The 24,825-nt window shown below is 40.2% G+C and overlaps 1 protein-coding gene across 9 annotated transcripts in view; it reads right to left on the bottom strand.

Annotated features, from left to right (window-relative positions):
* Positions 1-24,825, bottom strand: part of sec31a (SEC31 homolog A, COPII coat complex component) — a 95,222-nt gene that overhangs the window by 35,144 nt on the left and 35,253 nt on the right. For 8 of the 9 annotated variants that reach the window (XR_007247217.2, XM_048527855.2, XM_048527809.2 and 5 more), the window contains exons 7-15: positions 22,758-22,900; positions 21,591-21,690; positions 19,297-19,458; positions 17,434-17,586; positions 15,371-15,598; positions 13,896-13,970; positions 13,640-13,693; positions 2,197-2,271; positions 1,037-1,142 (exon numbers count right to left, since the gene is read on the bottom strand). Coding sequence is in view for 8 of the 9 variants with exons in the window: in XM_048527855.2 (XP_048383812.2) it covers positions 1,037-1,142; positions 2,197-2,271; positions 13,640-13,693; positions 13,896-13,970; positions 15,371-15,598; positions 17,434-17,586; positions 19,297-19,458; positions 21,591-21,690; positions 22,758-22,900 (1,096 nt within the window). In the remaining variant the exon portion in view is untranslated. The remainder of the gene's footprint in view (positions 1-1,036; positions 1,143-2,196; positions 2,272-13,639; positions 13,694-13,895; positions 13,971-15,370; positions 15,599-17,433; positions 17,587-19,296; positions 19,459-21,590; positions 21,691-22,757; positions 22,901-24,825) is intronic. The other variant, XM_048527836.2, reaches the window with a different exon arrangement.

Raw genomic sequence — 24,825 nt, 5'->3', positions numbered from 1 at the left:
CGTGTGTGTGGCAACAGTGTTGGCATAACTGGAGTTCACCTGACTTGCAAGGTTTTCTCCGATTTCATCCTTCTCAAAGTTGCTGCAATTTCAGGTTCACTGTCTTTTCGCAGCCTTGTGTTGAAGGTTGCATTGGAACTGTGCAGATGCCTCTGTCAGCAGTAAAACTCAGGCTTTGCATTTTGCAGTTGAGGGCAAACGGATGAACACAGACAGGAGCCAACAGACATGTTACTTTCGCACCAGGCCACAGTAAAGGGATTGGTATTTTTGTGTGATGAGAGGCTTAGTAATTTTTTTTGCACATTAGAGATTTGAATCCGATGCCATGAGACCAGTAGAATAGGAAAATTTGCTCTGACTGGAACCAGAGGCAGGGACTAGTGTCACAATTACAGCTTTAAAACTTCATTATGTGGATAGGGCTTAACCACATACTCTACATTCAACTGCACCTTTTATGTTTAATTGTCATTGGGTTTTTTCTATATTTGTCGAGCAGACCTGCAATAGATACATGTCACTCAACTAGTTTTGCATGTCATTTTTTCAATAGTAGACAGAACGCTGCAAAGTATAGTTTTACTAGCATTTAATGAAAATGATGAACTTCATTAAAAGTATTTTTATGTTTTCAATGTAAGATTTTTTTAAAAATCAGTCTGATTTTTGTGGAAAAAAGCATCACACAAGATCTCCTCAGTATTTCATTGTTTGAACAGGAGTTTCGTTTGGGGGCTCATTCTGGAAAGGATCAAGAGAGATGACCAAATGACCTTTCTTCTTTCTGTGTTACAGACTTGTATGATGCAGGATTTAAGAGAAGTGCCTCATGGAAAATGTAATTAGTGAATTTTGGAGTCTAAATTTCTCCAATTGATTAATGGAAATAAAAATGCATACAAAAATAAGTAATGATTTAAGTTTTGTACTTAGGCTGACTCCTTCAATAGACCTGAGTCAAGAAACTTTAATCGTTTACTCTTTCATTGTTTTTCTTTCGAACATAAATCCCAAACTTCCATAAGCCACTGACCTCCGCTAATAGAAATACTGAATTTGGTTTCATCCTGATTTTGTTTCTCTGACGTGGACTCACTGAGATCCAAATCTCCTTCATCCTCTTCACACTCACTTTCTGCCTAAATGACACAAGAAAAACAATTATTTATCACGCACATACACAAAATAGTCAAAAGCCAGGCACTACAATAACCAATCTGTATTTTAAAGTTACAGGCTATCTTGCTCTTTATGCTATGAGTTCTAGTGCTTTGAGGAATATGGTCAACAAGATGTGTGTATTACAAACAAATAATGGAATTATGTAACAAAGTGTGAAGCTGGATGAACACAGCAGGCCAAGCAGCATCTCAGGAGCACAAAAGCTGACGTTTCGGGCCTATACCCTTCATCAGGGACCCTCTGATGAAGGGTCTAGGCCCGAAACGTCAGATTTTGTGCTCCTGAGATGCTGCTTGGCCTGTTGTGTTCATCCAGCTCCACACTTTGTTATCTTGGTTTCTCCAGCATCTGCAGTTCCCATTATCACTAATGGAATTATGTGACTGATTGCAACTTTTTCAAGTATAGTGTGGTTGCAAGAGAGATTTTGAGGCACAGACCAAGTACAAATTATAATGTATAATTCTAGACCATATTGGTTTTCTTCCTGCTGGTTCAGCCAGTGGTTGAGTACTGGAATAGCCAATGTACAAAGGCCAGGGAGATTCAAGTTCAAATCACAGCCTACGTTCTTGTAATTGATCTCAACCAAAGCAGCAGCAGATACATTACAACTGGACTCGGAACCCCTGTTTCTGGGGTGGGTCAGCTATAATTCCATTCCCTGGTAAATATTCAGCATGCAATTAAAATGTGTGTCTAGACACCAGGAGAGAATGCAAAACTATGAGACATCGTCATTCGCTGTCAGTATTCACTGTAAAACCTATTTGTGCACTTAGACGGCTGTACTCAAGCAAAGAGTCTGCAACTTCAGAAAAGCAGGACAAGGAAGAGAATCCCTTTTGAAAAAAAAAGATATGTAAGATTATTAAGTATGTTAATGCTCTGATAATATATTCATTGAAAAATCTGCAACATGTGACCTTACAATGTTTCAAAGTGAGCAAATAAAGCAGCAAAGTGTTTATCTGCATGCATATGTATAAAATAATGGGATTGATCTAATACCTCCCCCGGCAATTGATCTTCTATAGCAGGGTTGTCTTCAGCACTTTCTGCTGTATGCTCAAAGTCACCGGCAGCCTTAAAGTGGAAGGGTTAAATGACAACACCATAAGGAACATTAGGAAGCACAAGCAAAGCCAGAAGACAATGTCAGACAGGACAATGGGGTAAGCAACATATTCCACAAGTGATAGACCCATGGTATTACAATTTCTTTAAGAAGGCCAGAGAAGTACGGCCCCCTTTCTAAACCATTCTTGAGTCTTTAGTAACTTTGTTAAAGATACTTGATAGAGCAATTTGGGATTAAGTCACTGTTCCCTGCTGGCTGTTATAGGTCCCACATAAAATGTGCTTCATTCTTAAAGGGACTAAAAGCTAATAAATCCACAAGTTTCAGTAATCTGCATCCCAGGGTAATGATGAAGGTGGCCATGGGAACAGAGGATAGACTGGAGTCATCTTCCAAAATTCTGGAATTGTCCCAGCACATTAGAAGGTGGCAAATTCCTTTTTATTTAAAATGGAGGGAGACAACGGAGAATTATAGACTGGTTAACCTAATATCAGGCATAGGGAAAATATTGGAGTCTGTTGTAAAAGATGTGACAACAAGGCACTTCAAACTTGATAGCGATAACAAGGTGTCGAGCTGGATGAACACAGTAGGCCAAGCAGCAGCACAGGAGCAGGAAGGCTGATGTTTCGGGCCTAGACCCTTCTTCAGAAAATGACCCTACTTCAAAATTGATAACAGGATTACATAAAGTCAGCATGGATCGAAGAAAGGGAAATCATATTTGACAAACCCACTGGAGCTTTCTGAGGTTATAAGTAGTAGAATAGATGAACAGAATAGAATAGAATGAATGTGCTGCATTTGAATCTTCATGACATTTTTGATTAAGTCCTATATAAGAGAGTACTGTACACAATCAAAGCACATGGGATTGATGGTAATATACTGGCATTGATTTAAAATTCCTTAGCAGATAGGAGATAGTGTAAACGGACTCAAAACATCAACTCTGTTTTCTTCCCACAGATGCTGCCAGACCTACTGAGTTTTTCCAGCAATTTCTACTTTTGTTTCAGATCTCCAGCATCAACAGTTCTTTGTTTTATTGTGGGGATAAATGGATCTTTTTTCAGAGTGGAAGGTGGTGACTTGTGGATTAACACAGGGATTAGTACATCAATGATTTGGATTAGGGAATCAAATGTAATATTTCCAAGTTTAGTGATGATACAAACTACGTGAGATTGAGCAGTAAGGATGTAAAAAGGCTTCAACATAATTTGAGTGACTGCGCAAATGTATGGCAGATGCAGTATAACGTCGATAGTTGTGAAGTTGTCCACTTTGGTACAAAAAGCAAAATGGCAGGCTACTGTTTAAATGGTCACTCAGAGATAGTAGGAACTGCCGATGCTGGAGTCTGAGATGATAAGGTGCGGGGCTGGATGAACACATCAGGCCAGGCAGCATCAGAAGAGCAGGAAAGCTGATGTTTCGGGTCTGAAGAAAGGTCCAGACCCAAAACGTCAGCTTTCCTGCTCCTCTAATGCTGCCTGGCCTGCTGCATTCATCCAGCTCTACACCTTCCAATTTAAATGGTGATAGATTAGGACACGGTTCAACAAAAACAAGCATGCAGATGCAGAAACGGTTCGGAAGGCAAACAGTGTATTGCCTTCACTGCAATAGTGTTGAGTACAGGTACAAGGAAGTCTTATTGCAGCTTTACAGGGCCTTGTAAAACCACATCTGGACTACTTGTGCAGTTTTGACCTTCTTACACAGGACAGCATACAGTAAAGGTTCACCAGACTGATTATGACACAACAACAGGTCAACTGGGCTAATATGCAATAAGATTCAGAAGAATGAAAGGGAATCTCATTGCAACATATCTGACTGGGCTGGACAGACAGGACGCAAGGATGATGCATCCCTGGTCATTGGGTCCAATATAAGGGTTTATGGTCTTGGTGTATGCAGCAGGCCATTTTGAAGTGAGATGAGGAGAAATTCTTGAAGCGAATAAAGTGAACTTCAAACCGAAAGCACTTTTGGATACAAGTAATGTAAATTATTAAAACCTCATCTTAAAAGAAAATTAAACTATCACAAATATTATGTTAATATTGACTAATGTTTCATTATTCGGTTTGAATTGTTATATTTCAGTTAGACAGTGAGTGATGACATAATTGGGGCATTGGTTTGAGAGAGATTAGGGTTCAAGTGCAAAAAAGCTTAACTATCAATAATGCAGGTCCAACCATGAAGCACAGGTGTATTGATTATCAACAATCTGTTACCTCAAGTCAGTAGGTTCTGTAACTCTTCCAAGCCAGTATTCTCTAAATCAATAATTTGTCAATAATATCTTTTAAAAGACACAACGAAATCAAAAATTCAACTTCTCTACCCAATTTTTTAAAAACAGGGTTTTAATAGCGAGGCTGCCTTTTCAGCCCATACTGGCACTTCTGTTGCTCATTATAATCAATATTTATTAAATGCAAGGGCTTCACTTCAGAGTTGGGTAATACAAAAGTGCACAGTTGCAGCTAAATATTGCACATATACAAACACACAGACCAAACATTGTACTCATATTGCAGTTTTTAAATCAACAGTGGGACAAAGGATTGTCTTTTTATTGATGTCGTAAGTAAAAAGAATCGGCAAACACTGGATTAAAACGTATTAGCCAACAAAAACTTCACTAAAATCACTGAAGCATCAACTGAAATTGGTATTCAATAGCAGTTAAAAGAACATAAAGTTTTGCTACACATTCCCACAAAGGCAGCTCAGAGCTGCAGCTAAAATCTGAACTGGCCTTTGCGGTCAGATTAGGTGCCTGCGCCATTCAACCAACACACACAAGAATGAGAATCAAAGTGCCGAAACCACACCAATTTAAGTCTTACATCAAACGGTTAATCAGCTCCACACTATCAGGAGCAGCAGCAAGTACAGATAAACTATGTAACAGACAGGAAAGGAAAGAGAATTCGACAATGAAATTTATATCTAAATTATCTGCACGAGAAGATCTGAAAAGACTTTAGAAATGTCCAAAGTTACGACTTAACAGGCATCGACCACATATTACACAAAATAATTCTTTGTTCTTTACAATGAATTTAAAAGATTAATACTGAGGATTGGAACATTTCAATTTTGGCTTGCAACATCGACTCTTACATCTTGAATTACCAGTTTCAATTCAGCAGAATAAAACTCTGTCTGCTCTGTTCCTCAATCCAACATCAGAAGACATTACTAATCTGATCCCTGTCCATTTTCTACACCATCTATGCATCATCTCTTAGAATGAAACAGTGGCAGATAAAGGACAACTTGATTGCTGCAAACCTGTGCTCATCTGGAATTAGATTGACATTGCTGAAACTCATTTCACATAGAACCTTTACAGCCAGCATGAACAGACTTTGAACCACAGAAACAGCAGTTGCTATTCCACTGTTCATTAAGATCATGGCTGATCTGTAGCTCACTTCCAGTTAGTTCAATGTAAACTCATGACATAAAGTTAAAAGGATAGCATACAATGCACTGACACAAATTTTAACCTTTAAAAGAGAAATTTGGGATTTTCAATATACAAAAAATCTAAGCAAAGTCATCTTGTGGAATAATATATACCCCATGATTTGTACATCTGGTAAATTCAACACAAATTAACAAGTCAGACTCAGTCAGATTTTCAAGCTAAATAGCAATCACGTAATTAGTACAACAAAAATGAATGATTGTTACCTATATTTGTGAAATAATCTGGAATAATAGAAAGCCGTGATTAGAGAAATTAGAGCAAGATGGTTAAGAAAAATTGGATAGAGGTGTATAAAATTATATGATGTTTTCATAAGACAATTAGGAGAAAAAGACACCAGTATTTGTTTTGTTCAGTTAGTTTGTAATGAATGCTTACGATTGATAATGAGAAAGGATAAGATTAGAAGTGGAAGTCTCTTCCAACCAACAGAATCCAACAGCTTTTAAAGGAAGAATAGATAAACACATGCAGAAGAAGAATTTAAAAGGAATGAGGAAAGGGTAGTGGAGTGGGAATAAGTGCACAGCTTTTTCAAAGAGTAGGCACACACATGGCAGAGTGAGCAAACTCTTCCAGTGCTGGGAAATTCTCTTAAAATGTGGCATTAATTAACTGCTGAAACCATGCTGCTACTGAGGTGCGATATATATATGTCTATTTACTACTGGAAATAAATTAGAAAATGCTATTATATCTTCAACACCGGAGAAAAGAGGAAACTAACTTCACTTTTTAAAGGTTCAAACATCAGAGTCAATAATCTGTTTGATAGACATAGATCTTTGATGAATGTGTGCTATGGCTCAGTTGAGTCAAATGTTTCTGGATTCAAGTCCCACTTCAGGATTTGAGCACAAAATCTAACTCAGAAGGTCCAATGGGTTTGAGCGTGAAAGCAGTAATATCAAGGAAGACAAATTTACAGTTGCACCATGTGCAGTTTTACTCTGAAAAGTGAAACTGTAGAGCAGTTATCTCAAAAAAAACTCCTTCCAAGAACTGAGACACCTCAAAGTTTTCAGCAGCACTCCCTACTGGCTATTTGGAGAAACGACTAGAACACGTAAAAGAGGTAGTTTCATGGAGAGAAAGATGGGCATATGGACAGGATGTTACTGCTACTTGGTTAATCAACTGTGTTTCTAATAGATACGCATTACCATGTGCTGCTGATTGCTCAATGTTACGATCAATGAATCAAACACAAAGGTCAGTTTTGACACTGACTTGCTATGCAATGTGTCCTTGCCTGAAATTTGACTTATTGATTTGGAAGACTTCTACTTTTCCAACAGAATTTTAGCACCGCTGGGTCAAATTTATGACCTTCCACCAATATGTCCCAAGTCAACATCATTCCAATGGCAAAGTTCCTACTTCAAACAAAAGAAAAGGTGTTGCTCTGGGATTGCCACTGTTACTTATTGTCACCAAGATCTATATGGGAGACTTTGAAAAAGCAATGTTTCAACTGGCAAGTGGGAGGCTTTCAAAAGTGAAATAATGAAAGTTCAGAGGCAGTATATTTCTGCTAGAGTGAAGGGTAAGACTGGTAGGAGGAGGGAACAATGGATGAATAGACATATTGAGATTCTGGTCAAAAACAAGGAGGCGGCATATGTCAATCCAGACAACTGCGATCAAGCGAATCTCATGAAGAGTATGAAGGGGAGTAGGTGAATTCTTAAGAGGGAAGTCAGGAGGGCAGAAAGGGAATAGGAGATAACTTTGGCAGGTAAGCTTAAGGATAATCCAAAGAAATTCTACAAATTTATTAAGGGCAAAAAAGCAACTCGGGAGAGAATAGGGCCCCTTAAAGATCAATGAAGTCATCTTTGTGCACAACCATTGGAGATGGGAGAGATACCAAACAAATATTTCACTTCCATATTTATGTGGAGAAAGAATTGGAAGCTAGGGAACCCAGGAAAGTAAATATTGATGTCTTGGAAACATTACCTAAGAGATGCTGGAGGTCTGAAAACAGCATAACAGGTAGATAAATCTCTGGGACCTGATCAAGTGTATCCTAGGACATTGTGATAAGCTAGGGAAGAAATTGCAGGGCCTTAGTAGTGATATTTGTATTATCGACATACATAGGCGAGGTGCCAGAAGGCTGAAGGTGACTAATGTTGTGCCTCTGTTTCAGAAAGCCTGCAAAGGGAAACCTGGGAGCTATAGACCAGTGAGTCCGACATCGGCAGAGGGTAATTTGTTGGAAGGGATTCTGAGAGGCAGGATTTATATGCATTTGGAGAGACAAGGACTGATTAGGGATAGTCAGCATGGCTTTGTGCGTGAGATATCATGTCTCACAAACTTTTTGAGAATGTGACCAAGAAGATAGATGAAGACAGATCAGCAGGTGTTGTCTACATGGACTTTTGCAAGCCCTCAGACAAGGTTCTGCAATGGCAGACTGGGAAGTAAAGTTATATCACATGGAATTCAGGGAGAGCCTGCCAAATGGGTACAAAACTGGCTTGATGAGAGGTGACAGAGGGCGGTGGTGGAGGGCTGTTTTATAGAATGGAGGCCAGTGACTGGCGATGTTCCACAGGGATCAGTGCTGGGTCCACTGTTGCTTGTCATTTACATATTCAATTTGGATGAGAATATAGGAAGCACGCTTAGTAAATTTGTGGAATTTTGTGGCAGAGTAGACACTGAGGTAGGTTTCTAACTTTACAAAGGGATCTTCATCAATTGGTCCAATGGGCCAGGAGTGGCAGATGGCATTTAATTGAGATAAACACGAAGTGTTGCATTTTGATAAGGCGAACAGGGGAATTCTTACACAGTAAGTGGTAAGTTCATGGCGGGGGGAAGCTGTTGTAGGACAGAGAGACTTAGGGGTGCAAGTGCAAAGTCCATTGAATGTTTGTCATAGGTAGACAGAGTGGTAAAGAAGATGATTAGCATGCCTGCCTTCATTGCTCAGACATTGAGTTTAACATTGGGGGGTATGTTGCAGTTTTACAGGATGTTGGTGAGGCCACTTTTGCAGTACTGAGTACAGATCTGGTCACCCTGCTACAGGAAGGATATTATTAAATAGAGAGGGTACAGAAAAGATTTACCAGGATGTGACTTGGACTGGAGAGTTTGAGTTACAAGGAGAAGCTGGATAAGCTCGGAGATTTTCACCTGGAACGTAGGGGGTTGAGGATTAAAGAGGTTTATAAAGATTATAGAGGTTTATAAATTGGTGATAGGCATAGAGAGGGTGACTAGCAAAGGTCTTTTCCCTCAGTTTGGGGAGTTCAAAACTAGACGGCATAATTTTAAGATGAGAGGAAAACAATTTAAAAGGGACCTGAAGGGCACCTTTTTCTCAGAGTGTGGTTCATATGTGGAATGAACTGCCAGAGGAAGTGGCAGAAGCAGATACAATTACAAGATTAAAAAGACATTTGAACAGATACATGAATAGGAAATGTTCAGAAGTATATGGGCTAAATGGAAGCAAATGGAACTAGTTTAGTTTGAGAAACTTGCTCAACAAGGCCAAGTTGAACTGAAGGGTCTGTTTCAGTGCTGTATGATTCTATGATTCAATTGGCTAGTCTTGAAGTGAAGTCCCCAACCTTGAAATGTCTATGACGTTTTCATTATATGGTAACTTGATAGGAGACAACTTCATAGTTTCTGACAACATCCAAACAATCTATTTTCAAATATTAATTTTGCCATGGCAACAGAACAGCAATTATACATGTGAGTTCTTCATGTTCTCATCAGCAAACCTCAATGACACACCGTTACATCAAGTCTGCAGTAAATCTACTCATACTGACAGAGGGTGGACTGACATTTTTAATCACCCCTTCACACTCCAACCAGTTTATAGTGTTACCGTTGGAAGAGACTACTCCATCAGTAAAAGACCTATGACAAGAACTTCACCATATTAAGCCTACATTTCAACTCAATGACTTCCTTTCATTCGAACTTGCAAAACAGGAGAAGTGGAACTCCCTTAGAAACTGCTTCTCAATTCAATAACATGATGGCTGATTTACTTGAGTTTCAAATTCAGCATTGCCTTGTACCCACAACAGCCTTTTATTCCCTTGCCTAACAAAAATCTAGCTAACTCTGCCTCCACTGCCTGAGTCAGACTTTCAAAAGTTGCACTACACTCAAAAATGTCCTTCTCAACTGCATCCTAAAAAGAGTAACCCCTAATTTTAAACATTGCCCCAGAGTTCAGGTCTGTCCACAAGAGGAAACATCCTTTCTATGTCCCCATGTCAAGACTATTTAATAAAAAATTGGAGCAGAAGTCAGTCTTCAGTCCTTTGAGCCTGTGACACCATTCCACATGATCATGGCTGATCATCCAACTCAGTACCCCAATCGCCATTTCTCCTCATACCCTTCAATCCCTTTAGCCCCAAGAACTATATTTAACTCCTTCTTGAAAACATGCAATGTTTCAGCCTCAACTGCTTTCTGTGGCAGAGAATACCAAATGCTCACCACTCGCGGGATGAAGAAATTTCTCCTTATCTTAAAAGTAAATGGCCTACTCCATATTCCTATACTTTGATCCCAGTTATGAACTCCCTGGTCATGAGCTCCCTGGTCAGTGGGAACACTCTTCCTGCATTTACCCTTTCTCGTCATACTAGAATTTTATAGGTTTCTTTGAGATCCTCCTTCATTCTTATATAAAAAAAAATCCCGTGAATGTGGTCCTAACAGATCCAGTCTCTCTCCAATGTCAGTTCTGCCAACCCTGGGATCAGTCAGGTAAACCTAACCCCACAACACACCTAGATGACCTCTACATCTCTGCCTTCTTGCATACCAGAGTTATTTTTGCTACTTGCCAATCTGATGCAACTTTCCCCAAATCATTTTGAAATTCTGGAAAATTAGCACCAACACACCTATTGCCTCATTAGCAACCTATTTGAAGACCTTTCAACCAAGTCCATCTGAACCTAGAGACTTGTCATTTTATTACTCCTGCTTCTCTCATGATTTCTTGCAGTTCCTCTCCCCATTCCATCTCCTGATTTTAGATATTATTGGAATATTTTTGCATGCTCCATCATGAAGACAGAAGCAAATATGTGTTCATTTTGTCCATCATTTCCTCAATGTCTTCTATTAACTCCCTATTTTCATTTTCTAGAAGGCCAATACTCCATGTATTTACACGTTTCTTTTTTAAATACCTATAGAAACTCTCATCTATTTTTATGTTCCGAGCTAGCTTCCCTCACTCTAATTACTTCATTCTGTTTAACCTTACGAACATTTTTTATGTTTTCAATCACCTGATCTTCCATTCATTGTTGCACAATTATATGGTTATTCCTTAATCCTGATGCTATCCCTAACTTTAGATTTGTGCCCTCCCTTTAAATTTGTTTTTTCTTTATATTGGAAAATAATTAGAGTATTCTGAAATATCCCCTTAAATGTCTGCCACTGTGTCTCTGTTGATCTATCCCATAGCCTAGTATGCAAGTTCACTTGACCTATCTCAGCTGTCATGTCCGCACAGTTGCCCTTATTTAGATTTAAAATACCAGTGCTAGACCCAATCTTCTCCCTTTCAAACTGATTGTCAAATTCAGTCATATAATGGTTGTTGCTATCAATAGGTTCTTTTGCTTGGAGGTCATTAGTTAAGCTTGTCTCGTAACATAATTCAAAACAAATACAATCTGCTTAGTATTTTTTGGAGCAGCATGCTTTGGGATGATTTCAAAAGCATTCTAAGAACTCCTTACCCAGCTACTATTGCCAATATGATTTCTTCTGTTTATATGTAGATAAATTCACCATGATTATACCAGTTTAACACACCCACTTACTCTACAACAGCTGCTTCCATAAGACAAGAGTCAGCTCACTTTTGGTCCTTTCCAGCTCTCAGATTGCAACATAATGTTCAAGTTACTGTAGCTATAAATTCAAACATCATCTGAGAAGCTCCACGGCATTCTTCACATGCATAAAGGTAAGCATTTGAAACTAAATCAGGAATTTACAGCATATCATGTAGTTGTAGACTGGTAAAACAGGCCACACCCTACACAGGAAATTCAAAGAGCATTGAACCTACTTCAAACAGTGAATGGAACAAGTTAGCAATTGTGAAACATAATCAAGTTAATAACCATCATGTTCAAAGCTCCAACTCCAAACCTATCTTATCCATCTATAATGGTATACAAGACATGTCGGAGATGGTTGAACTCCAACACCACACCATTCCCATCACCAAGAAACATAATGCCATCAATTTTGTACAGTCAACCAATCAGCAGCAAGAATGTTAACATAATGTGAACTATTCCAAACATTATAGTCTCACTAATCAATAGCAAGACCATACCATCCACTACATCTAACCATCTTTTACCTATTTATGTTATTTCTCCAGACTACCAGCAGAGAGCATCGAAGTCTATCAGTTCTTTCAACAAACTTTTTCAAGGCTACAATGCTCTTTTCACAGTAAAATTTTACATGATAGAAGCATAAATTTGCCTTCCTCAAAATCTAAGTTGACACACCCCTACAATACTGAGGTAATACTGCACTGTTGGAGATATGCTATTATTTCGGAACAGGTGTTAAGACGAGGTCCTGTAAGATGTCACGGGTGACCATAAAAGTGGCATGGCACTAGTATGAAGAATAGCTGGCCAGGTATCTCCAAAAGGTGGACCAACACTGACAACATGGAGACTCAGTCATTAGCACTGCTGCCTCACAGCACCAGGCACCCAGGTTCAATTCCACCCTGGGGTGACTGCCTGTGTGGAGTTTGCACATTCTTCCTGTGCCTGTGTGGGTTTCCTCCAGGTGCTCTGCTTTTCGCCCACAATCCAAAGGTGTGCAGGTTAGGTGGGTCGGCCATGTTAAATTACCCGTAGTGTCCAGGGATGTGCAGGCTAGGTGGATTAGCCATGGGACATCCAGGGTTCGGGGTGGTGGGTCTGGGCGAGATGCTCCTTGGAGGGTCAGTGTGGACTCAACAAGCTAAATGGCCTGCTTCCACGCTGTAGGGATTCTATGAATATCAAAAAAACAGACTGCCTCACCTTTATCTTTTTGCTGTTTGCGGGACCCGGCTTTGCACACATTGACTACCACATTTTCTCATGATAGTGAGGACACTTCAAAAGTATTTCATGAAAATTATTTCATTAAATTCCATTAAAATACTTGGAGACTTCCATTGACCATAAAAGGCACTGCAGATGTTTTGAATGCTTTGCCACAAATGAAGAAACCATTAAGAAGAATACCTACAATGTGGGAACAGGCCATTTGGCCCAATACGTCCACACCAACCCTCCGAAAAGCATCGCACCCAGACCCTATCCCTTTTCTGATGAAGGGTCTAGGCAGAAAACATCAGCTTTTGTGCTCCAAAGATGCTGCTTGGCTGGCTGTGTTCATCCAGCTCCACAGATCTTACCCCTATTCCTGTAACCCTGCATTTCCCATGGTTAACACACCTAATCTACACATCCCCGAACACTGTGGGTAATTTAGCACAGCCAATTCAACGCAACTTGCACATTTTTGGGTTGTTCAAGCAGCTAAAGATATAGGGCATCAGGAAAACGGAAGAGAGATCAGTTCTGATTTTTAAAATATTTTCTTGCAGAGTTAGACCCATTCAGTGGGCAAAGTGACATTCTTCTGTATATTAAATTCGAATCATAAAAACAAAATGACAGACAGTATCACCAAGTTACTTCTACATGATAAATAACTAGAAGCATTTGCGTAATGGAGGACAATTGTTTTTCAATTTTCCAATCTGAGACAACGGAGGGCTGTGTTTCATCTTACTTGCTTTTTATTGTTTTTACCTTATATGATGGAAGTCCAATCTTGTCTCCTCCACTTTGTAATGCTGTTGCAATCTAAGGTAGAAATGCACTAATGTTCAAAAGTGTCCTGGGCCCATGAAAATATAGTTTCAGTTAAATTCTGAATTATCCTCCCTCCCAAGTAAATGTTATCAAATAATAATTATTCCAAACAGCTCACATGGACAAAATGAATAAATAGCAGCTTCTTTCTTTTTAGCACTCAGAAGGTCACACCAGGTAATTATATTCCTACCTTCTCTGCAAGCTCTTGTTGTTTGTATCCCAAAAGCTCCAAGTATTTACTGCGATGATCTTTCTCAAAGTTTACCTGTAAGACAGTTAAATCAGTGGAATGCACTCACTGTACGATTTACCAGCTGGGCTGACTAAAGCACTCATAGTGAATTATATTTTCCGCAACTCCTGAAAGTTTAGTACCAGACGCTAAATAGAATGGCCACAAAATATTGAGAATCTAAGTGGAAAATGATGGAAATGCACCGTTCAGAGAGCAAATCAGAGAGTGAGAGAAAAAAACACACACACACACACACACACACACACAGACACACACACACGAGACAGAGAGCACGTGTGGGCATCCAAGCTCTCATTAAAGCTTTACATTGATTGTATTAACTTCTGAAGCATTGTTCCTTAATCAAAGCGAGATTCTGATTGGGAGCCCTAACGCAAGATGCTGGGTACCAGAGTAACAAGCCTGTTCAGGAGATACTTTGTCTGCTGCCACCCAGCTGCCCATTTACACCGAGGTGACCACACCTGACAGTACAAAGGGAGTCTCCAACTTTTAAAGACTGGCTGTAAATTCTCAATGCCACCAATATCTTTTCATGCCTGACTAAACTGGTTCATATAAAGCATTCCAACTGCAGCGTAGAGGCGTGGAGCTGGATGAACACAGCAGGCCAAGCAGCATCAGAGGAGCAGGAAGGCTGATGTTTTGGGCCTAGACCCTTCTTTCGTCAGCCTTCCTGCTCCTCTGATGCTGCTTGGCCTGCTGTGTTCATCCAGCTCCACACCTTGTTACCTCAGATTCTCCAGCATCTGCAGTTCCTACTATCTCACCTCAGTGTACTTGTTTCGCCTTGTTCTAAAACTTGGCCAAGCAACACCCATATGCTACGAAAGGATAAATAGAAACTAAAGGCACAGGGTATAAAAGCAAGGACATTGGAATAAATGTGTCACTGATTCAGTCTCACCTGGGCAGCATCTTTCAGGCAGAGATATGAAAGCCTTACAGAGCATGCAGAAAAGATTGCAGGGATGAGGAACTTCCATTACCCTGGTAGATTAGTGAAGAGAAGATTATCAAATCGACTTTAATTCAACTCATAAGAAGTTTCAGTAGAGGAGGTCAGGAGAAACATCCTGTTGGACTCAGCCCAAGGGACCCTGGGTTAAGGTGACTGCTAAAAGAAGCAACAGTGACAGGAGGAAACATTTCCTACACAGTGAACAATTAGAATTTGGCATGCACTGTCTAAGAAGGTGACAGAGTTAGATTCAATCGAAGCCTTCAAAATAAAAATAAATTCTTACTTGAACAAAAACAATGCCATCTATAAAGAAAGGACAAGGGAGCAGGACTAGGTGGGTTACTCTTGCAGAGTGGCATAGATGTACCATTCCAAATGACTTGCTTCTGTGTCACAACTATTTCCAGAAGCTATGAACTGTCCTAAATTAGTATTTTCTCCTCACCTTTAAAAACCCCCAAACATTCTTCTCGAAGTCTGTGTGGGCAGCATTAACTTTGGATTGACAGTACTCTACAAAGCCTCCTGAATGTATGGTTGACTGCAATTCATTGGAACGGTTCAGGAGTTCCGATTCTGTGACAACTTGGCTGACGAATACTTGGAAAGGAGCTTCTTGCTGCTGCTGTGGTTGGGGCTTCACATTTTGGAATGTGACCAGTTTTCCTCCAAACTTTGTTTTATTTTCAAATTCAATTGGAAACAAGTCATGAAACAGAAAAAGGAAACAAAAACAGTTCAAAATTATTTCAATTTACAGCAGTCTGAAGATTATAGACATGACTTATTAAACTACTAAAACTAAATGCTAAAATTCTGGTAAAATTATTAAAAATAAATCACTGCACCAACACCCAAGCATTCAAATACACCAAGTCACAGTGATCGAAAGTGAGCAGTCAAGTTCAGTCAGGCAAAAACAGAAGTGACTTATAACTTGAATATAACAGTGACATAAAACTGCACCTTGACAGAAAGTGCAATCAAGTAACTGCAGTATTGCTGAACACTATAGGTGCACATGGTAGGAAAATCTGAGGTTTAAACAGAGATGTCAACTGGAAGAGTAATGGATGTACCACAAATGCCTTCGGCCTTACTGGAAGGCAAATGGTACGCTGGCCTTTATTGCAAGCCGATCCAAGTGCAGAGTTAGGACAATATCCTGCTGCAATTGTAGAGAACCTTGGTAAAGCAGCACCTGGAGTAGTATGTACAATTTTGGTCTCTTTATTCAAAGAAGGATATATCGGCCATTGGAGGGTGCAAGAAAGATTCATCAGACTAATCCCTGGGATGGTGCAACTGAAGGGACTGGAGCCTTTTTTCCTCTAGAGTTGAGATGTGATTGCACTGAAGCATATGAAATTGATGCCTTGATATATTTCTGATGATTAATGACATCGAGGATAGTGCGGCAAATTGGTGCGCAAAGAAATGATCAGCCATGATCTAGAATGATGGCGCAGGTGAGGGGCTAGATGGTATACTCTCACTCCTAGGTGCTTACATGGATTACAGAATACTTCAGTGGGTAGGTATATGTGTCTGTACGCACAGATGCTTCTGCAACCAGAAGACACACAGTCTGAAAGTAAAAGCTAGGCTATTTAGGACTGAAATGACAAGGAATTCCTTCACTCAGAGAAAGATGAGTCTTTGGAGCTCTACACTCTGGAAGGTTGTGGAGGCTCAGTCATTGAGTATATTTAAGACTGACCTCAATAGATTTTTAGATACTAAAGACATATGGAAATAGTGTAAGAAAATGGCTGATTGTCTACCTCAATACCATGATCTAGTTGAATGGCGAAGGAGGTTCCATGAGCAGAACGGTCTTCTGCTCCTTTTTAGGGCCTTAGTATTTAAATTGATCTGAGATTTATCCAGTTACATCTGTGGCAATTGTACAGAAGGATGGGGCACGAGAGCCGCGTTGTAGCTGTTGTCACAGTCAAGTACCCTATCAACACACCATCTTAATGTTGCTCAAGAAGAATGAACATTTGGGGAAGAGGTGCAAAGATGGAGCTGCCATATGTATCATAGAATCATAGGACTCCAACAGTGTGGAAACAGGCCCTTTGGCCCAACAAGTCCACACCAACCCTCGGAACATCCCACCCAGAACCATCCCCCACCTATTCAACACATCCCTGAACACCACGGGCAATTTAACGTGGCCAATCCACCCAGCCTGCAAAACTTTGGACTGTGGGAGGAAACCAGAGCACCCGAAAGAAACCCACGCAGACACACGGAGAATGTGCAAACTCCACACAGACAGTCGCCTGAGGATGGAATTGAACCTGGGTCCCTGGCGCTGTGAGGTAGCAGTCCTAACCACTGAGCCACCACTGTTTTATATTCTAAATAAGTGATCACCTTCTGAGGAGATTTGTTCAGGGGTGGGGGGGTGCTCAGGGTAGGCAAAAGCAAAAAAATAAATAATTTTGAAAACTTCAAGTTTACTTTTAACTCTAGATCACAAAAGATTCTAAAACCTACGGCAAATGTAGCTCCCACAGGGCGACGAATCCACTTGGGTGGCTTCTTCAGAGGCAGCACGGCATTTGGTTGTGGTATGGACTGAGGAAGTTGCAATGGAGGAAGAGTTTGTCCAGTGCCGAATGGATCCAAATTCCCAAAGGAGGAGGAAATCTGTATCCAAAAAAAAACAAACAGTATTTGTGGATAATAAATGACCACTTCACAGAATTGCTTTGGCACTGACAGGGGCTGTTCACTCCTCCGGGCTCGCACCACACACAGCCTATAAAGTACAGGAAACACTTAGTGACCAAGAGACATCACATCAGAATTCTGATCTGGTGTTTGCATTAAGATCATTGTTGAAAACAGCAAATGTTATTTGATTTGTCATGCTGCTTTTTTACCCCCATAACAGTTTTGCCAAAAATTCTTGAGCAGGTTGGCTACCTTGCCTACTAAAGAATAAGCATTGATCTTGGAGATTATCTTTTTTTCCCCTATCCTCATGAATCCCTAACAATTGCCAGCACATTCTTGAAAAACACATCCAACTTAATCCACAGCGCATAGATAAGCAAAAATGCTGGAGAAACTCAGCAGGTCTGGCAGCATCTGTGCAGAGACAGAGAGAAAGAGTTAATGTTTCAAGATCAACACTATTCTTCTTCAGGCCAGAAGAGTCATATTGGACCCAAAACTAACTACTTAGCTGTCCACAGAATCTGCCAGACCCACTAAGTCTTTCCGCACTATGTGTTTATTTCAGGTTTCCAACATAACTGCAATACTTTGTTTTCATTAATCAACAGCTCATTGGCCTCCTGCACAACTCTATCTCCAGCAATGTGTCTCTTCCGCTCTCCTCATTTGTCGTCCAAGAGTTCACATCTCCAGCCCCTACATGATTTATTTGCTGCAATTAAACCAAACCAATCACTTGCTGTCGGATTTGACCATGGGATGAGCTTCCCATCAGATGTCTGTGTCAACATGATGGATATCTATTTCCAACTCAGCTCATCTGCTAAAGAAATAGATTTTTATACGGTTGTTACCTCCAGACTCAACTATTCTAATGCAGTCGCCCCAGTCTACCCTTTCAAAATTTGAGTTTCTGCTGCCCATGCCCTAACTAGCTCCATCCTGTTCACTTATAACAGCTCTGTTGTTGACCTACATGGGATCCTGGACAAGCAATGTCTACATTTTAAAATTCTCACCCTTGTTTTCAAATCCCATTTTGGCCTTGCCCCATCCCTACCTCTAATCTCCTCCTGTTCCACAACCCTCCAAGTTGTCGGTACTCAGCTAATTCTGGCTTCTTTAGCGTCTAGGATTTTAAATCAGTCTACCCTTCACAGTTGTGCCCTCAGTTGCCTCAGTCCAAAGTTATGGGATTCCCTCCCTGGGCCTCTTGCATTCTCTACCTCAGTTTCTTCCTTGAAAGCACTTCTTCAAAGCCAACTGTTTGACCAGATTTTGGTTATCTGACTGATGATCTCCTTACATGCTTCAGTATCATATTGTGTTTTCTAATATTCCTGTGAAGCACCTTGGGATGCTTTATTACGCTAAAGGTGCTATTTAAATCCAAGTTGCTGTTGTCAGTTCACAGCACTGTCCAATGGGCGATTGACTGATTTCCTCAACCCCAAAGGGTGAATATATGTAGTTGTTCAATACTGTGGTCAAGACTTTGGTGCTGCCATTTTTGCCATGTAAATTTTAATTTTCCTTCAGAACATATTTGGCATATTTGCTGAAAGTATGCGAAGGCATCTCTTGTTAAGTGCAGCGAAGGAACCATAGCAAGATTAAACATGATGAAATTCACACACGAGAGATAAATCTCCACCCCTTCGTAAATGATTCACTTACGTTGTCAACCTGGCGCTGCCTTTGTGCATCCTGATTGCCACCCATGAGAGAGTAGATGCTGATGTGGCCATCAAATGCAGCAGCAGAGAGGATGGCAGGATTCCTGGGGCACCACTGAATATCAAAGCACCACTGTGTAGCCGTTGGAAGCTCATATACAACCTGGTAACATTCAGGAACAAGAAAACAAATAAACACAGGTTAATAATTAGAATGGATGATGCATGATTCAAATCAAGTCATACAGACAATGTTAATGGTGAGCTTAACCACTCCAATTTGTAATGTGTAAACAGAAGGCACAGGGAAGTGACGTCAACCATATATCTATGTACACATAGGACCAATTCATTATAGAGTTAACTATGTACCCAAGCTATAGGATTCTCCACCGGACTCAATGTTTTCTGTGAACTAAGGTGATGGCGAGCAATCAAACAGGACTGAATTGTAGGGAAATAAGGGTCCTGCAGCTGCATGATATTATTTTGAATCAGGAAAAATTAACCCTTTTTCTCAGGTTTTTGGACAAAAGTTCACATGGCAGCTTATTTGGTACTGCCTCTGGGAATCCACTCAAATGGGTCAAACGATCTAACTTTTTCGATCTATTCAAATTCCCACTCCTGTCTCCAAATTTTAATTTTGCACTGTGCTTTTATATTCACTTAAATGTCTCCTGTATGGAGACATTTGTGTAAGGAGGAGTCAGCTAAGTTTTGTTTTGAAATCCCTATCAGGTATTAAGTTAATGACAAAATGGTAAAGCCAGTCAATTATCACAAGATCAATGGATAAAACCAAAAAAGTCACATCCAAAACATTTTATCTAATTTTCATAGAAACTTTGTTTGATGACCTCTAGTCAGGTTTCTGCCTGACCACTGTAGAAAAATGGCTGTTCAAGTCACAACCGACGTTCTAAGGGACTGTGATAAAGGAACACCATTCCCCCCACCCCCTCATTCTTCTCAACCTGTGCACTCCTTTAGCACTACCGACTGCACCATCCTCCTCTAACCTGCCATCATTCACAATTTGGGTGGAAATGTTCCTACCTGGTGCTCTTCTTACCTTGCTCATTGTAAATGATTTTCTGGTTATAATGTTATGTCTTCCTGCTCCCACACCATTATCTCTGGTGTTCCAAGTATCCTTAGGCCCCTCCTATTTCTCACTGACAAGCTGCCCCTCAGTGATATAATTCAAATACAGCATCAGTTTCCATATACATGCTCAGTGAACCCAATCCAACCTGACGATCACTTCTTTCAAATCCCCGATTGTCCAATTTATCAAAATGATAACCCGCCATTCAGTACTGCAGCAGTAGAACTTTCCTTCAACTAAAATAAATTATAAATGGGAACACCATTTTCATTTGTCCTGCTGAAAAAACTGTCCACAAGCTATTGACTCCTATCCCTCCTCCTGATAACTGCATGGTTGAGGCAAAAGGTAGGTAGTTTTGGGATCATATTTGACTGGCTGTACTTTTGTGTCTGACCTTCCATTAGCTTGTTCAACCACAACTCTGCTGTTTGTGTTCTAATTTGCACCAAATCACATTCAGATACCACCCGTGTGTTTACTGAAATACACACATTCTCAGTTAATCAAAGCTTGTATTTTATACTTCTTTTCATTTTATGTCCCTCCATAGCCTCATCCTTCTCATCTCTGTAATCTTCTAAAGTTCTGCAACCCTCTGAGATATCAGCTCTCCTCCCATTCTAGCCTCTAGTATCCCTGATACTAATCACTGCGCCTTCAGCTCCCGAGGCCCTAAGCTCTGGAATTCCATCCCTTAACCTCTCCTCCTCCTTAAAAAATATTTCTTTGACCAAGTTTTTGGTCGTCTATTCTATTAACTTCTAATGTAAGCTCATTGGAGACTTTTGTTTCCAATGTTCCTGCAAAGTGCCTTGAAACAAGTTACTACACTAAAGGAGCTATACAAGTGCACACTGCTGTACAAATTGGGACACTCAATGGATACAATTAATTTAAATATTTAGTTCATTCTTCAGAAAAGAGTCCGCAAAAATTTCAAATCACTACAAAGTTACATCTTATTCTGCATCTAGCTTGGTGGAAGATCAAGATTGAGTCAAGATTAAAATATTTCTGATTACCAGTAAAGCCAGGGTACAGAGATTATTACAGAAATTGTTCAGCAAGCCATCATTGTCTTGAATGACAGGGCGAGATAAATGGGCTGAATGGCCTACTCCTGTTTTTATGTCTCTAGAGTTGTGTTTTTTTTTCCCCTTTTCATTAAACATTTCACTTACTTCTGCAGTGTTGGGGTTCCAGCAAAGCATACGATTGTCCTTCCCACAACTCAAAAGTAGTTCTGGGTCTGCCAAGCTCCAGGCAATGGCTAAAATTCCTCTGTAAAATGTATTTAAGTTACAATGTTAGTAAGAATGAAATACTGTGCATAACCTGAAAGAATAAAGCATCAGCACAAACAGCCCCCTCAGACCTCTTCAATAACCTGCATTACTATATCAATTGGATAATCCAGACTGGAGTGACAGGAAGCTATTTAACTATGGCTGCTTCGTAGCCAAATCCAAACAGATTCTCACATAATATTGACATAAAAATCGTCAAAAGTATTGGGAATAATGCCCTTTTGTAAAGTTAATGCCGTGTCCTGAACTGATCTGAAGGAAATGAGGAGGAGTTTCTAAAGATTCAAAGGCAATTTGTTATTTCAGCAAACACTGCAGCCATTTTGGGTACAGCATGGTCCCACAGACTAGGATGAGATGAATGATCTAGTCTTTCTAGTGAAGGACACCAGGAGAAACCAACTTTTCTTTGAATGATGATATGAAATCTTTTACACGTCATTTAATGAAGGATTCCGTTTATTAGTTTAGCCAAAAGGGCAGCAACTCAGATAGTGGGTATGCTCTTGACACTACACTGAAATACCAGCTCACACTTTTGTGCTCAAGTCCTAAAGTGGGCTTGGAAGTATTGATTTTCTGACTCCAGCCACAGTGTTACCAACAGTCCGAAAGTGAAACTTTGAAGATGACAATGACTGACCGAGAAGAAAATAAGTAAGTGACAACCATCCAAGGCTTGGAGGAATCTTTATAGATGTCCATTTCATGGGGATGCATTCCATAGTAATGCTGGGCATATTAGTTACATAACTAAGACAATATTATAAACTGAGCAAAGAAGGAAGACTGCTACAAAAAGGGGCAAAATACGTAGTTCAGAAGCATTATGAGGATTACAAATAATCTTTGTAACAAAGGAGGAAAGTATTCACAAAAATGCATGATATAATTCCAATTCTTCTCTATTAACTGTGAAAACTTACAGGAAAGATTTAATGGATTACAATTATTAAGAAAAGAAGCGAATGTCTCGCTAAATTAGGATGAAAAAGGGTAACGACAACAACCTGACTTGTCTTGCTCTGTATTTAGCACTACCTTGTGTGGTTTTCCAGCACTCGCAAGGGAGATGTTGCAAACCGAAGGTCCCACATTTGAATCACAGGCATTCGATCATCCTCTGATGCAACAGCCATCTGTGTGGCAATATCAGGGTGCCAGGCCAGTTCAGAGCAGTGCATCTGCCAACAAGAACAACACACTTGTGTAAAAAAATACAAATACCACTGAATTTCCTCTGGCAATGCTCATAGCCAATTTAATACAAACTGGCTGATGCTGGTGGTAAAGAACAGAAGGCAAGATGGAAAAGAAAGAGTAGCAGTTTATAATGTAGAGGAGAACAACAGGCATTTCCTTTCCTCTTTCTATTTTACGTCGTTGAATTTTGAAAGTATACAAATCCTTTATGAAATAAAAAGTAGGATATGGGAGGGAAAAATGGAAATCGGTTAACCTTGCTTCCAGGCACTTGACGGCTACCTTTGGCAAGTTGATTAGTGAGAGAAAGGCAGGTACTTAAACAGGAAAAAGCAGTGTTAATTCTGAAAGGAAGACAATTGAAGGCAGAAGAAAAGATAGCAGGGAGACAAAAGAAATGGATGTAATGGAAAGACAGAGCAGCAAACGCTGTGGTAACAAGAGAATCTCCTGAGACCCATAAGTTTGAATTTACAATCCCAACCAGCTTAAACATCTAAGGCTTCTTTCCGTGGCACACTGCCATCCACCAAATGGGAAGAAGACGGATAGAGAAGCAGAAAATAACAAAATGAACCAGAAGGTGAAAGCTAGAGAAACGCAGTCACCCAAGGACTACGGTCATGAGGAAAAGCAACTTTCAACTACCACTACGCTATTTAATACATATCAGGAAAGCTTTTCTGATGGGGAGCATTCCCCACCTATCATGCAACTCAGGAAACTGTAGTCAAACCTCTGCTGATGTTCCATCCAATAAAACAAAGAACCAGAAGCCCGTGGTTTGAAGGAAGTGGCAAAAGAACCGACAGAGACAAAGTTTAAAACAAAACACAACAAGAGGTTAGTATCTTAAATGCTGAGGGGCAAGCAGATTCAATCGGGCTTTCAAACGGAACTGATAAGCACTTGGATTTTTTTTTAAATTTGCAAGTCTATAGGGAAAGAGCATAGGAATGGGAACACTGAATTTCTCTCAGACATGTCAGGACACACGGCCTCCTTTCATGCTTCAATCATTATAACACGCTATGCTAGTAATAAAGATGGTGTGATGAATTTTCTGTTTGTGCAAAGTCCACAGAGAGGCCTGGGTAGTGCAAATTTTTTTAAAATTACTCAACGGCTACAGACCCAACAATGTTCAAAATGCTCAACACTTTCCAGGACAATTAAATCCTCTTGATTGAAAACTCCACAGCGTTCATTGCCTCCACCAGCTGCTTGCTGTGGCCTCGGTACGTACCACTTACAAAATGCACCTGACGAACAAGCTGAGCACTTTTCTGACAGCATCATTCAAACCACGGCCTATACCACTGCGGAGGAGGCAATGAAGAAGTGATAAAGCAGTAATGTAATTGGACTAGTATTGCAAAAACCTAAGCTAATGCTCCATAGTCATGGATTCAAATCCCACAGCAGCTGGAATTTATATTCAATTACTAATCCTAGAATTTAAATCTAGTCTTAGCTTTTGGCATACCCTAAGCCCATCACAGGTCACCATTGCTATCACGGATTGTCATCTGGTTCATTAACATACTTCAAGAAGGGAAATCAGCTTCCTTACCAGGTCTGGCCTACATGTGACTCCAGAGCTACAGCAATCAGGTTGACTTTTAATTGCCTGGAGAGCTAGCCTAGCAAGGGCAGATATGGACAACAAATGATGGCCTTGTCGGTGACAGCCACACCCTATGAAAGGAATAAAGGAAGAACAGTGGCAGCAGAGGAGCAGGAAGACCCAAAATCTGCAAACTCTCTTGCATTAGCCCGACTTGGAAGCGCATCAACGTTCCTTTGATGCTGGGTCAAAATTCTGGGAATTCCCTACCTGACAGTGTTACGGGTAGACACAACATCAAATGCACTAAGGATGGGCAATAAATAATGACCTTGGGCG

The sequence above is a fragment of the Stegostoma tigrinum genome, chromosome 1 (genome assembly GCF_030684315.1).
Source record: "Stegostoma tigrinum isolate sSteTig4 chromosome 1, sSteTig4.hap1, whole genome shotgun sequence".
Classification (NCBI taxonomy): Eukaryota; Metazoa; Chordata; class Chondrichthyes; order Orectolobiformes; family Stegostomatidae; genus Stegostoma; species Stegostoma tigrinum.
Note: the sequence above shows the minus strand (reverse complement) of the source record. Positions and strands in the feature narration are given on the sequence as shown.